This window comes from Mixophyes fleayi, chromosome 5, assembly GCF_038048845.1.
Source record: "Mixophyes fleayi isolate aMixFle1 chromosome 5, aMixFle1.hap1, whole genome shotgun sequence".
NCBI classification, from domain to species: Eukaryota; Metazoa; Chordata; class Amphibia; order Anura; family Limnodynastidae; genus Mixophyes; species Mixophyes fleayi.
In genome coordinates, this window is record NC_134406.1 from 43,191,009 (window position 1) to 43,207,303 (window position 16,295).

Consider the following 16,295-nt stretch of genomic DNA (forward strand, 5'->3'; position numbering starts at 1 on the left):
TCAATTTCTTCAGTGACCCACACAGGAGAGAGGATGGTAGTACCAGAGGACATAATCCACAGTCAATAAAAGGGGTACCAAGGGTGGTGGCTCGATTATAATATTTTACACTACAGTTGTTTTTGAAAACAATGTTTTTAAAATATATTTTTATATATATATATATATATTTAAATCTGAAGATAATGTTTCTCTTTAGATTACGTTAATGTCTTATTCATTTCCAGCTCCATGGTACGATCAGAGTAATTTTGGAGCCCTTGATTGGAGACATCCCAATAATAGGCGCACTGTCTATATTTTTCCTCAAGAAACCGGTGAGTGAAAACCAGAATGTGTTCTGTCATATTCATGCTCCTTTGAGGCATTTGGGAGTGTAGAAGAATTTGCACATCATTGTATCTAGTGGCAGCTGAGAGGTACTGCAATTTTCTGCATTGCTGCAACTTGGGAAAACCAAATAATTGCTGAAGTGTTGAATAGTTGACATGCAGGAAATTGTTATGAGCACATGATGCTGATACAGTAAGCCGACAGGGAATTTGGGGTCATTAGAGTAGATAAGTGCTGAAATGTCAACACTGTTGTTTACCATGTCACATTTGTTATTGTTAGTCACTGAAAGTAACATGAAGCCTAACAAAAACATTTAGTAATATCTCCCTTGTCCTTGAATTGCAGAACTGCTCTGATTAAATTGCATTGCATACATTGCTCAATGCACTTTATTTATATGCATATTACACTAGATACAAAAAACAGTGCATTTCCACTATTATAATTTTCTTTGCCCTTGATATACACAGCACAATAGCTGATAACTTCATCGGTTCCACATGGAAGCTATATTTTTTTTTGGGCAAACGCTGAGACTTAGGATCAGTCAAAACTTATCATCTATTTATCCAGTAGTGTATAATTAGGGTGATTTGGGCAGTAGCACGGGGCCTTTGGTTCGGACCTCCATTCATGCTCAGGAATACAATCATGAACTTTGCCAAAATAAACCTGACCTTATAGTGAGGGATTTGCTGTATATTCCAAATAAATTTGGGAGATGTTCTACTGTGTTAATTAATCAAATCAAATGATAAAAATTCTAACTCTTATTTATTGGGGAGGATTAAAGAATTTCAGTGGGTGGTCAGGCATGGAAACGTATATGGAGGAGATCCATGATCTATGCTGGATTCTATCCACGGCTGTATCTATCACATTTACATGCATGAATGAATCGATGTTCCCTATGCCTGTCCAATTTTCTGAGCCGTTTACTCCCGTCATGTTCTGTTGGAAACACTGTATGAGCTACTTGTCCAAAATATCCTTGTCTGAACAAGCATTTATGGTGAATTACTTAAAGGTTATTTAATGATAAATGAATGCAGTGAGGCGTCTTTGCTTAGGGTTTAATTTGATTTTCTGCCTTTGCATATCCAGGTATCCCCATGTTACACTTGTGTTGCATACATCAGCCCCCTCTATCATCTGTACCAATGTCTGCATATTACCTCCTGTAATTCCACAACATGTCCTGTATATTGTAATCAACTAAGTTATCCACTATCAAACAGGTTTTAATTGGGTATATTTTTGCTATGAGTGTAACACAAGGGAAAATGTACACTTTTTATATGTAAGCTTCATTTTCACTTCTATAAATAGCAAGCAAAATATATGGGCACAAGTCCTTCTGCACAGACGCGTATTCCTCTGCCAAAGAGTGTTGGGTAGGTTGGGGCTACTATCCTGCTTTGTTTGACTGAGGTGAAATGAAATATTATCCATAGACTGCAGTGCAATAGCACCCCTAATGGTAAATCATGTGAACAGTCTGTCTTATACAAAGCAAAAACTTAGCATAAGTCAGGCATGGGAGCACAATTGCTTTGAACTGCACTGAAACCTGAACAAAATATATTTAAGTTTTAGAGAACGTACACCAAATAATGTACAATTCAGGGGCCAGTCAGTCAATTCTAGAAGCCGAGCAGCCACTGGTGCTTAAACAGAAGTTCAGACGCCAGTGACGCTGGTTTTCAAGGGTGAACACGTTTGTCATGCGGTGGGTAATGGGCACTTGTACTTGCGTTTGGGGATGTCCGCTAAGGACACTACACTGCGATGGAACAGACAGCATCCTAAAGATACTGTCACCCCCGTTTACATGCATTTGTAGTAACTTTAAGAAAACAAACCTAGTATGCAGGTATTTTAGTACCAGTAGTTGCGAGGTCTAAAGGATCCAGCTAAGACAGTGTTTGCTAACCTGTGACACTCCAGGTGCTGTGGAACTACAAGTCCCAGCATACCCTTCCAGCAATAAGCTGCTATATATTGGCAGAGCATGCTGGGACTTGTAGTTTCACAACACCTGGAGTGTCACAGGTTAGCCAACACTGAGCTAAGATATGCTTCCATTGACATTAGTAGAAATTAATCCCAAAATGTGAGCATCTGCGGTAACTTTTTAGGCGCATTGGCTAGCTGGGATTTGCGCAGTCTTGTTTAAGAGTAAGTAATGTTTTCGTGTAAGGTCCTTTTTACTCTTCATAATCTCCGGCACATGCGAGTTTCTGGCAGGTTTGAAAAGTGGAGATGTTGCCTATAGCAACCAATCAGATTCTAGTTAACATTTTTTAGAATGTACTAAATAAATAACTAGAATCTGATTGGTTGCTAAAGGCAACATCTCCACTTTTCAAACCTGCCAGAAACTCGCAGCTTGATACATTTACCCCCCATTGTTTTCTCAAATAAACTGCAACAATGTTCTTTAAATATTGGAGTCTATTCTATAATTATAGTATTATTAGTATAAATACCGTTAAACATAATTTGTACCTGGGTTATGTGTGCCTATAGAGCCTGCTAGGACATGATTTTTAAGCCAGGATACATATGGATAAAAATGAAAAGCACATCATTGCTTGTGCAGGACAGTGGAATCTGCTGGCTACATCAATAGGACAGAATTTCTGCCCCCCTCATATTTTCCAGCTCCAAATAATTGGCAGAGGATCTCCTTGTTGTCCCTGGTGTGTTTGCAGGACCTCTCCAGCCATATAAGGCAATGTTGACTAATTTAATAATAATGTACAATTTTATCAAATGCGTCTGAGCGAGCCCTGTGACTTCTTGTTTGGAAATGTTGTAGTGTACACAGACACACTTGGCACCCGCTTGATAAGTGCTGTGCAGCTATGAAGTGTTAAAGTGGAGATATTAGTCATTGTGCTAGATGAAATGCTTCATTTCTCAGGAAAGCAGCATGTCTTTGTATGGAGAGGAGCTGAGCTCTATAGCAGAGTTACATCCACATATATAATTCTGTGGATTTTTGGCGGATAGGAAGGAATTATAGTAACTGGAGAACCTGGAAGATACTGATAATAATCGAATGCTCCAAACACAGCTATTGAGTACTACAAGTACTATAGCATATGATATTCTGGGTTTTCTATAATTAACGTTTATCTTTCTGCGATCCATAGCTCCAAATAATGAATGTAGTGATACTCATCACCCTGGGTGGAGACGGAGCACGGTCATCTTGTAGAGAGAGGGAATGATGGTGAGACAGCCGAATACTGGGTGGATCAACGTCACTGATGCGGAGTTTCATACGGGCAACACAGTTGTTAGCATTGCTGCCTCACATCGATGGGGTCATGGGTTTGATTCCAACCAGGGCCCTATTTGTGTGGAGTTTGTATGTTCTCCCCGTGTTTACTTTGGCTTCTGCCGCAGTTACTGGAGAAGTTAGATGGATTTCGGGGTGTATCTGGCTGAATATTGAATAGGTGCATGAGTGCTCCTACTTTTATATTTATACCAACATGGCTTGTAAAGGCAAACTTGCCTTTACAAGCCATCGCCGCTTTAAATTTTACTTGCCAAGTCGCCGATTTCCGGCGACTTGCAGAAATCGGACTTTCATATATTTACCCCCTGATGTCCACTTAACCAAGCAGTATTTAGGGGACAAAATGAGGTTATAAATGAAGAATGGATGTGGTCCTATAGTTGCAGCAAATTGGGCAGTAAAGTGACATTTCACTCTTCCCACAATGTACGTTTTCACGTGGATCCACAAAGCTAAACACAGATTGTTTTTCCAGGGAATTTTCCCAAGACTGTAAAGTGAACATTTACCTTGAAGTGTGCTAGGGGAACAAGTAGACGCACTTGCCCAAAGAAGCAATAGAGATCTGCACGTTTTGCAGTATGTAAATGGCCCTTATTGTGTCTTACTCTTGACATACACTGTGGGTTGTGGCTTTTTGGGCTTAGAACAGGGTACTTGGAATGTAGGCTGTTTATTGTGTTTCTGTTGCACTCTTCATATATCATGCTTTATACTGCACTCTTACACACCAAAACCACTCTGACGTGGTCAAACATTGATCTTCTGACAGCGACAGGTTTTTGTAATGTCTTTGTCACTAGTGACCACAGATGTTTCCTAAAACATTAAGTAAGCTGGCATATGACCGTTTAGGGTGTGTGCTTACTTGCCCACAAACAGTGCTAGGAAAATTTACGAAGAAAGGCTATTTTTACATATTCTATATGTGGTCTGTATTTTATCACGGAAACGAATACATTTTTTAGACATGCTTTTCATGAATTTTCAATGCATTTCGGATTAAACCCGCCTCGCTTTTCTTCTAATTGTTTCTTAAAGAACCTAAAACATGAAAACCACATGAAAAAATGATCTAATTTAACTGTCTTTTACTGTTCGTGTGAACATGGAAAATAGAACGTGCTGTGTTCCAACATCGTAACTATTCATTAAAGATTTTAGAGCGGAATGTTAGAAGTCATTAGAACTCTGTGTGTTCTATTTTTAATGCTCTTGAATGCACAAAACCATACTTTCACTGAAAAAGGGGAAATTATATTTAGACATTTTAATAGATGATAGAATGCAGCTGCGGAGCATATTCACTTTCCCAACCACTCGTCTTCTGCTACTAACTCTGCCAGTGGCTTAATTACTGAACATGCACAATTTCTAAGCTGCAGACACACCTAAATATACCCATGTCATGCCCTGTCAGTCCATGCTAACGCACAGCTAAAGCAATGGCATGGTCTTTACAGTTATACTAAATAAAAAAAGAAACTGTCTGTTGACTTACTGGATTGGCATTTCCTGTCATTTGGCAGGGTGGAAAGAGATCTTAACGGCACAGACATACAGTATATTAGTCATAATGTTCCTGCCATCTGAATTGAAGGCTGTAATAGAACATCAATAACAACAAGATTGCTGGCTATATTGTATAATGTACTGTCTGGCATACCTCCCAAACGTTCAAAGTTTGTTATTCACTTTAGTGAGTGTTCCCTGCAGTGATGTCGTACTGAAAGGGGGACATAGGTGCCTCACTTTGGACTGTGCCACATCCCCCTGGGGGTGTGCCTAATTCTTTTTAAGGGCTAAGCAGGCCCCAATATCGCCCTCATTTCCCTGAAAACACCCCTGCACGGCCGCGTGCAGCAGTGTAAGGTGAGCACAACACACCTCCACACTCCCTGGCTGTCAGAACAGAGGGACAGTCCCATTTAGTCCCTTAAAATGGGACAGTAGAGATTTCATGGTTTGGGGCTGATGCACATAACCTACTTGTTTTCTAATTTCATGTCCCTTTGTATGTTGGATAATAACTGTAGCTCTACTTTTATATGAAGGAAAATTAACCATTTGTTAGAAAATAATGCACATTGTAGACTAGGATGGCTTGTCTGGTCATTCTCCAATACTTGAGACATACTTACCAACATCCTGGTGTCGAGTGCCGGAGGGGGTTATGTATTATGCTGCACAATGCGACTAGTGTCAATACTGAGATCCGCAGCATAATACAGTGGGTCCAGGATAACACGATTCGCTGTGAATCACGTCCAGATCCCACCCACTTCACTAGGGAAGTGGGCTGGATGCGGTAGGGTGCACTGCTCTTCTGGAACTTCGGGAGAACTCCTAGAAATTCAAGAGTCTCCCGGAAATTCCGAGAGAGTAGGCTTCTAAAATTCAATAAATACTAGAGCAGAAATAAAGCAGTTGTAAGGACCTTTAGCTTAAAATTTAGAATACAAATAAATAAAAAAAAATCCCTAAAAATTAAAAACAAACAAGGATTTGATCCACGTAGATGGACCCATCGGTTCTTTTCTGCCATCAAATTCTCTGCTTCTCTGTTTCCAGTGCTTTATTCCCCATTCTTACCTTCTGCTATACATCATGTTATAATAAGTATTTAGAGGACAGCATCAGTAGGTAATTGGCAGTAACAGTTTGGGGGCCTAGCGCTGAACACTGCTTGTAAAATGCTTAAAATACATTTTACATGGTTTGTCTGGAGTACATACTGTTTTTCAGTATTATAAATAAAGAGTGTACAAAATAGCACACAAACATTACCAAACACATGAAGCAGGAGGTAAAAATAAACCAAACTCTGAAATAAAATAGATCATTGTTGTGCGATACTCCTTTGTGAGTTATCCTACAGCTGCCAGTCAGCTTCCCTACTAATGTGTCCTCATGGTTAAGAAAAGGTTCATTTGAAAGTCACTATATGTGGTGATGTACTGCAGTGTGTCTCGTAATGTGTGTTTGCAGTTATGCAGCATGTAATCAGCGACGTGTAAACATAAACAGCAGGATGCCCCTTGTATGTCTAGTATTAAAAAAATTAATGTCATTAATGGGATAGGTGCACCTTTTACTGTGTGAATTGTATCTTCAATTTTTTTTTGTTTCTGTGCTTGTTATCCATATGTTTACATAACCATTTTTGTTATTTTATTTTTTGCTATTATTAGGGTACAGCTCAGCTGTGCTCGCTTCATTTGATACATGGCTTTTCCAATGGTAACGATGCTTCCCAGTGACATAAAGACATGGTACATAGTAGTACATATTAGTTGCACTATGGCACAATAAAAACCATTAGATGGGGTGTATAGACAATGAGCTAAGTGGGTTTATCAATGCTAATGGTGTCATTTTCTTACACCAGCAGTTCCCAAAGACTAAACTGTACTTTGACCATATATGAAATTATTTAATGTACTTCTTCTATCTCTGATTCTGCCTTTTATATGATGGGACATTTCTGTTCCTTGTTTGATCATTGAGATTTCAACAGTTTCACAATTTTCATAAATTAATTTTTTTGTTCTCCTTTTTAGCTCCTAGATATTAACTGGACGGGACTTACAAATCTGTTGGATATTCCTGGACTGAAGTAAGCACAAACGTATAGCTGTATATTGATCATCTTCTAAAAGGGAAATGTTTGGCTTTCCCAAGACAATGCTTAGATATGTCCTATATGTCCAGCTATTGGGACAAAATATAGTTGTAATCTCGCACTTCCTTTCCTTTTTTTCTTCGGAGATAGAAAAAAAAAGATACTGTACTCCATAAGACCTGTAAGACAGCTGTCACTTGCTGTACAATACTCTCATGTAAGACCACTATCTTTACCAGGGAGATCAATCCTGAAAATAGATTATACCTATTATTCGAACTTGAGAAACAAAAACTGTCTCCATTATTTGTTTTTTTAAATACACATTGTTTAGTTTTAGTAACACTTTGTCAATTAAATTACTGCTAGTAGTGTACAATTTTTTTCCAAAAATGGGTAATTTTACAGCATTTCACACATTTAAAATGGGTGTTTTGACAATTTAAGGGGTGATGTACCCCCAGTAAAAAAATAAATAAATCTCTAGCATTATATTGTTCCTGCCAGAAGTGGGAGAGTAGCATGATTCTAGTGTTAAGGGCTTGTGATAGGATAGCTGCAGCAATCATCCAATCCGATGCTGTCAGCACCCAAGAGGAACAATTTGATGTTGCAGCTTGTATTCACTAGGAAGGGACAAGCCATTCTTGATTAGAACAGAACATAACAATTAAGACTAATGTACTAAATGAGATTAGATTGTGGCTTTCAAGAGGTAGAACCTAATGCCAATTATGTACATGAAGCACATATGTCACTATTAAATTTCCTCCCACACTCCAAAAACATACTGGTAGGTTAACTAGCTGCTATTAAATTAACCCTAGTCTGTCTCTCTGTCCATTTGTGTATTGGGGAATTTAGACTGGAGCAGGGACTGATGTGAGTGAGTTCTCTGTACAGCGCTGCGGAATTAGTGGCGCTATATAAATAAATGGTGATGATGAATGCTCTGCTCCCTCGCTCGGTAGTGCCGCAGCTTTAGGTGCGGAGTATTTCTTCAACATTCAGGACATGATGTCATTCTCTGTTATATCTTTAAATTTGCACATGTCTACATGACTTATTTTTAGAGAAATAGAATATTTACATTGTGTTTATTATGGGAGTAATACAAACGCCCACTTTCCAGTGTGCTAGAGAAACAAATATGTTAATAATTTATTTTAATTTATTTTTTTTTTACAAAGAATGTCCGTTTCTTAGAACAGCCGTGTAGCGATAAGAACACTACAAAGGAGATGAGTCATTCAGTCATCACTGAGACCACAATGGTTTTAACATGTTCAGTGGTTAATAATACATTTCTAGATGAGGATTAAGGTGCAAAGAATGTAACAGGTGCCATCTCCTTCATTAATATATAATGACTTTTTTGTCAATAAGCACTGTAGCTCAGTCAAGCCTCAGAATGGGGAAACCTGTGGATCTATTTGTATTGTTTTAAACCCTATTTCTGAATTCCTTATTGCCACCTAGTGGATTTGATAGGTACTCTGTAAAGATAATTTGCTGTCTTGACTCTGTATAGTGAATAAGTCATTATAGTGTATATCAAATTTTATCTTAATATGAATAATAGATTTTTAAATGTTTATTAGGACTAGGCTGCTCAATTTTCCAGACCAAAGAAACTCAAAATATACCGGTAGCACTATCTACATAAAGGAAAGTACATACATTCACTGAGCACAGCGGGGCAGCCACTTTCTGAGCTTTTACCAATATTTAAAAAAATGCAGTCCATCAATTCAATAAGAAACAGTGAGACACACAGTTCCTAGTATACTGAACTTTATCATGAACTATATTGACCATAATGTAAATAACAAGTATTTATATTTCATTTCCAGGCAGGTCTGTGCAGTGCACCCTAACAGTCACTTACAGAGTGCTTGTATCCATCCTTTCGGATATTAGAAATATTTTATATAATACGGATGTTTGTTACTCTGTCAGCACATTGCACTGTTACAGATTTTGGGCATCTCCAAGTCCCTACATGTAGACATTCTCATAGCCTCGTGTAAGATGTACACTGTAGAAACATTGCTATGAGCATGATATACATGATTCCTAAGTAATGTATTTGTTGGAATATAAACCTCACATGTGAAGCATCAAAACAAGTAACACTGTTCTCAACTTGGTAACACATTTAAAACCTCTACCTATGTGAATTTCCATTGGTCCAATATTTCAGGGAGATCACTGATTATATGGGTTTTGAGTTTAGTCAGTAAATGTCTGAAATCTTCTAAAAAGGAAAAGTGAAGGTGTTGCCCATAGCAACCAAACAGATTCTAACTATCATTTATCTTGTACATTCTAGAGACTGATAGCTAGAATCTGATTGGTTGCTATGGCCAACACCTCCACTAAGCATTTATAGAAGGTTTGATGCATTTACCCCTAAGAGCTTATTTTGACACATTTACATACTTGTTTGTTTTTAGTTGTTCATTGTGTATCTATATAGATAAATGATCTTTCTTTTTCGACAGTGGCGTCTCTGATACCATAATATTGGATATTATATCCAACTACCTGGTTCTTCCAAATCGTATCACTGTTCCACTTGTGAGTGACCTGCAGATTGCACAATTACGTTTCCCTATTCCCAAGGTAAGTAGACAAGAAAATTGTGCAATGTCAAACAAGTGTGTGTGTGTGTGTGTGTGTATATTTATGTATATATTATACTGTGTTCTCCCCAGAACCTATTTACCGGTTGCTCCACCCGGCTCTTGGAGTCCTATTATAGTAGGACAAACCATTATTTGCCCTACTGCAATAGGCACTGTGTGAGCACTGCAGCCAGCAGGGTGTGTTAGACCACTGGCCACCAATCTGACCAGTTCAGACCGGTTTGGGCAACAAGCGTAATCATTTTTCATTAATATTATTGCAAAGTATTACAAGTGCCCCCACCCAACTACTTTAATGCCACCTGGCTGGCAAAATATTTTGGGGAGAACTGTGTATATGTCTGTGTCCTTTTGAGCTCTGAAGGTTCTAGAACAGCACTGCTAGCAAGCAGGTTGCTAAATTACTTGTCTACATGAAATATTAGAATATTTGCATTGTAACCTGTATAAGGTGCCTGATATAGCACTATGTATAGGCTAGATATACTTCTATATTATCTTTTATTTTTAGTTTATGTACAGTTGGAACCAGACACACCTCAAGCGTTCATTCCAACTAACCGGCTGTTCTTATTTTCGGCCTGTCTGGTCTTAGCCACCCCTTCCAGTGATTCTATACCACACCCTGCTACTGGGGGATCTCCCCCAGTTCATGGGTTATGAGCGGATTATCACAGGAGTAAAGCGGGTCAGCTATGTGCCACCCTACTGCAAGGCCTGATAACAGGTAGTGAGATAAGACAGAGAGTGAGTCCTGCAGGAGAAAGTAGTAACATTATTTAGAGAAGCTGCAACATATATATTATCATAATGTAATGTGTATACGTACATACATGCATGCGGTAAAAAGAAGATATTATGCCTTTAATGTGTACATGGTGTAAATTTTTAGACATAACTTGCTGTTGTTCTTTGGCTCTTTAACTAAAAGCAGTTTAAAAAACAAACTTGGCCCCAACCATTTCTTTACTGCGCACAGATTGTTCAATGATGTTGTGTGGTACACGTGATGTGTGGTACACGTGATGTGTGATACACGTGATGTGTGATACATGTGATGTGTGATACATGTAATGTTGTGCGATACATGTGGTGTTGTGTGATTCAATGTGTTCTTGTGTTTATTAGGGGGTTCTGAGGATACATTTTCTAGAAGCCCAAGACTTGATGTGGAAAGACACTTACATGAAGGGACTTATAAAAGGGAAGTCTGACCCGTACGGAGTTATCAGGATCGGCAATCAGATTTTCCAGAGCAAAGTTATTAAAGAAAACCTAAACCCCAAGTGGAATGAAGTTTATGAGGTAAAGATGCTACCCAACTGGTGTCTGTTATCTATATTGCTGGTGGGGTAATACATACAGTAAGGATCATTTACAATGTAGGACTAATAATAATGTCTATAATGTCTGTGATGTAATGTGCCAGTATTACATGGGTAAGCACGCGACTCGGCATATCATGATAGGCGGGGTGAGAGGGGCACAAAGCCTTGCTTCTTCTGAGAACAATTGGGTGGGTTAGGGCAATTTGTGCTGTGTGCAGACTACAATGAAATGGCATCCAAATGTAAACCAGACCTTGTGTTGGAGTGCGAGACATCCAAATAAACTGGATACAGGGCTGGAGACTGCACTTTTATGGGGTGTTCTCCTGGTTTAGTGGGTGGCTGCAGAGTGTTTGTCCTTGTAAGTGCCAGTGATCAGAGATCAGCTATTACTTGCAGACTGAGTCTTTCTGAGCAATCATAAATGTCATAAAAATGTAAACATGGGGACACATGAAACGGAGACAGTCCTAATGTTCATTTATGCTCATGAATAAATTAAGTCCTATATGAGATTCCAGTGAGCTGTACCTAAGGAGGATAACGTAATGAAGCAGATAGTGCAAATCTGATAGCAGGTAAATGGGTATGGTGTCATATCCCTGATGGCAGTCCTGCAGTGAAACTCCTAGTAAGCTCTTCCAAAACATGGAGTTTGGTATTGTACCTGTATATAAGAACAGTGGTCTGAAGTGACGTGATCCTGCATTTTTTGACCGTTAAAGAGCTTTAAAAAATATATGTATTTGTTTAATAAATGTATATATTGTTCTGATTTTTAAGGGTATAGGAGGGACAAATTCAGTTTTGCCCAATTTAACATCCAAAGTCCTTGTCCAGAGTTACACCAAATGTAAGAGTGTTTCTAAAGGAGCATTGAAAAATGAATGTTAATGAATTGACCTTACAGTTTCTAATGTTAATTATTCATTTTATTAAATGCATATGTATCATGTAATATCTATAAAATATAAGCATTTTTTTTAATGTTTCGTTTTAAATATGAGTATTATAATTGGAAAATGTATACCACTTCCTCCATGTAATATTTTAACTCCCTAGTGTAGACAATCACCCATTTTTGTGGGTTTTTTTAAACAAATTATTTTATTAATTCCCTACTTACGGTATATTCATTCATTCATTTAATTATACTTTTATATTTTTACACTTGTAAAGACCTAGGTGTGTACATGTATGTATTTGTGTGTGTAATATATATATATATATATATATATATATATATATATATATATATATATATAAAAATTGTGGCAGTAGGGCCACATGCTAATAGAGGAAAGGCTGGTGGTTTCTGGAGGCTGGTGTCTAACTTTCTTAGTAAGGTCCACAAACCCTCTTAAACTTTCTTTACAGATAGTATTTTTATCTGCAGGGTCTCTTGCTGTTCTTCTGTTCTTGCACTGGGCCAACTCTGTGGGGCAAGTATAGCTTGTCAAGTCTTCTCATTCCCCGGTTCAAAATGGTAGCAACTGAACCTGACGAAGAGAAAGTGTCAGATTCTTACAACAGAGAGGACATTTTTTGACAACCTAATTTTCTTCTCACAGTCTGCTGTTGCTAAATGGCTTTTTTCTTCATCTAGGGCAAGTTTAGGTTTTAATATCAATCCCTTAAAACACGTAAATTGACTCTTTCATAAAGCCTTGATTCAGGGCAAAAAGCTGAAGTTGCAAAGCATGCATGTTGTATTTTCTCTGGCTTCACTGGCCTTGTCATTGTGTGTAATCTGAGTCCAACCATCTGAATGCTGTATAGAGTATTTCTGTAACCTCAGAGACTTAGTACCCTATCTCAGAGCTCTGGCTTTCCTCCTTCCTCCACCATCTACCCAGGTAATTTGTCTGTCCGTATATACACAACGCAGGCCATGCCAGCTTGCATTACATTACTCATTTTGAAAGAATGTTCCATGACAGAATCAATAGCTAGTTAAGTAGAGTAAAACACAGGTGGTGGCAATTCCTTCTGCACTGAACAGTACTCACAGTGAAATGTGTCATGTTTACAGGCTTTAATTCATGAGCATCCAGGTCAAGAACTTGAGATTGAACTCTTTGATGAAGACACAGACAAAGATGATTTCTTGGGCAGGTAAATCCTCTTATTTATTTCACTGTTACACAGCAAAGAGGAAACTAGAGAATGAGATAAATGTATCAATTAGCTGTTATTTAAAACCGACGATCTTTGGTAATTTGCCCTCAGTATTTAAAACGTCAATTTTATTAAAGGCAAAGCCAGTCAGGTTTTGACTTTAATAAAATTGACCTTTCCAATAACCCCAGGAAATCGGCTGTTTTAAATAACCACCGACTGATCCGTTTACCCCTTTGTATGGTTTTGTTTAACCTACAAAAAAAACACATCATCTTGAGATAGTCAGTTGCCAGTTTTCCTGCTTGGCAGATGTCACTACTGCCCTCTGTCATTAGAGGGTGGTCGATACATGCAGACAAACATCATATTGAACAATGTGGGCTGTAATATTTTTAATGTGCACCCGTCCCCTGCACCAAAGAGGCAGACATATTTTGGACTGAACCAGTACTCATGAGAACATGCCTCAGTGTTGTCAAAAGCTCCTAGTAAATTGGAAGGCGGAATATTGGTTCAGCTCACAAAATGGCTGCCTCCTCCTCATTGTGTAGATGGCTAGTGCACAGGGAGTGATGAAAAGGATGGAGATATATGAAATGCACATTTCACCATCCTAAATGTAAAGTCCATATTATTGATTGTCAGAGCGTGCCCCTGGTGCTCTACAGTGACAATACATTGACATGTTCCTATTTTCTTCCAGTCTTTTGATTGACCTATCTGAAGTGGAGAAGGAAAGAGTGGTAGATGAGGTATGCCAATCATGTGTTTCTTTCATAGAGAATTATACAGGAAATACAAATGTCTCCAGAATAATGGTTTATTTGTAACATTGAAGAATATTTTCCCTGGAATTTCCCATTGACTTTAATAGTCGTTTCCAATGGACTAAAGATTCCTCCTGCAGTATCAGAAACCCCACAGATCAGGATGGCAAAGGTCTGTGGGTGTTCTTACATGCATTACATACTTCTCTGTAACAAGACCAGCAGCTTACAGAATGTTTAATGGATTGTACCGCAGAAACGGACAGTTGGTCGCTATGTGTGAGTACAGTGTGGCCTTGGTAATCTGTGACATAATGTACCAGCAACATTCCTTTCATACGTATTTGGAGAAAATTAAACTGTCGCAAGCAAAGTCTTTCTTTTTCCTTCGATGGTGCCCCAACCTCAGCTATTTTTGAGCTGCGTCTCTCAGCCAGAGTAGAACTATAGGCTGCATTTCAGGTCTGAAAGGCATTCCAGTATCTTTACAATAATTGATTATGAAACCTGTCTGTAATCCCTTTCACATGGTCGTAAAATGTGCATTTCCAAAAAGTGCACATTGTAATCTATGTACATAATGTGGGAATGTTTACTCTTTACAGCAGCGCAATGTAAGATGCAGACTGTTCTAAACCTGTCATTGTGAATGTAGGATTTTGGTAGTTGACATTCTGAATTACAGTAAGGCACGTATCACTTGAAATATGCACATTACCTCATTCACACGCTCATCAAGCATATCTATAAAACCAGATTTCCTGCTAAATCCATGTATTTGAAGAACAAGTGAAAGGGCTTCTACCCTGGAACCTTAAGCATTTTTGGAAGCTTCCAGGTTGCCAGTCCTTGTTCTCTACACTGGAAGTGACCCCTGTTTGAAGCCAGACTGATAAAACGGCACTCTTTTGTAATCAACAGATTTCTAGACGCATTGATGTCTGTGACTACTGGCTCATTTTAAAAATGTTTTTATTTTATTTGTCGAGTCTCTAACTGGTTGATATCTTTTTATAGTGGTTTACTCTAGATGAAGCTACTTCTGGAAAGCTTCATTTAAAACTAGAATGGCTTTCTCCAAAGTCCACTACCGAGAACCTGGACCAGGTATGTGCACAGTGATTTCTCCTCTGGAGTTTGACACAGGTTCTTACTGCAAAATGTGAACAAAAGTGCCAGGAGTTTTGTGGAGCTTGTATATCCAGCACAACAGCCATCCGTGCAGGGAGAGAATTATTTGGATAAAATTGGTCACTATCCCGATCGACCACTCCCCCAAGGGGGGGTGATAAAATTGCAAATAGGTCTTATTCTGTATTTTAATTGACTGTTTGGAAACACTAACTTCTGTAAGGCCAGAGACCCACTGATATTGTGTTAGATGATAGCATTTGGAGCTCACTGTAGGCTTGCCTGATGCATTTACCAATACTAAAATATCCAATACAAAGACGAAAACATTATTAATGGCAGTAGTGGCTATATGTATATATAATACACCATATATATGCTCATCTAAATAAAATTAAAGTGCATCTATAATAATATACACACTGGAGGAAACCATTTTATGTACTTATTAATGAGAATGCAGCCTCTTAATTCATGAGGAACCAGAACCTCATAAATATTTGTCAATCATCAGGAAGATGGGTAATAATTTGTCAGTTTTGGTTTTTTTTTTAAACTTTTATTTGTAAATTTTTGTCACACAATAGACAGATAACTTACATAATAAATTGTAAACCAGAGAACGAAGATGCGATTTCTAATAAATTGATAGGCTCCAACAAAATGGCTGCCTCCTTCATATGTAGTTGACAGATGCTGTTTAGCGACCATAGCTTCTTATGCAGTTATCTGATCAAGGCTTTATGAACATGGTGTCTTTGTGTAGGTACTGACCAGCATTAAAGCTGACAAGGATCAGGCGGACGATGGCCTCTCCGCTGCTCTGCTTATTGTGTACCTGGATTGTGGGAGGAGTTTGCCTGTAAGTAAGATCTGCCTGTATTACTTGGTCTGCGCGCAACAGTCTGTCTCCTATATCTAAATATTCCTTGCTTGTTTTCAGCCAGGTATATAACCTATTGGTTTTCCAAGAAAATGTAAAACTGAGAAGATTCCATAAAACATATTTTCTGACAGACATGTTTTTTGTAT

The 16,295-nt window shown here is 38.3% G+C and overlaps 1 protein-coding gene across 2 annotated transcripts in view; it reads left to right on the forward strand.

Moving 5' to 3' along the window:
• ESYT2 (extended synaptotagmin 2) overlaps window positions 1-16,295 on the forward strand; it is a 91,017-nt gene that overhangs the window by 51,402 nt on the left and 23,320 nt on the right. For both annotated transcript variants that reach the window (XM_075212109.1, XM_075212110.1), the window contains exons 6-13: window positions 228-317; window positions 7,207-7,262; window positions 9,773-9,893; window positions 11,045-11,221; window positions 13,277-13,359; window positions 14,069-14,117; window positions 15,150-15,239; window positions 16,030-16,125. In XM_075212109.1, coding sequence (XP_075068210.1) covers window positions 228-317; window positions 7,207-7,262; window positions 9,773-9,893; window positions 11,045-11,221; window positions 13,277-13,359; window positions 14,069-14,117; window positions 15,150-15,239; window positions 16,030-16,125 — 762 coding nt within the window. The remainder of the gene's footprint in view (window positions 1-227; window positions 318-7,206; window positions 7,263-9,772; window positions 9,894-11,044; window positions 11,222-13,276; window positions 13,360-14,068; window positions 14,118-15,149; window positions 15,240-16,029; window positions 16,126-16,295) is intronic.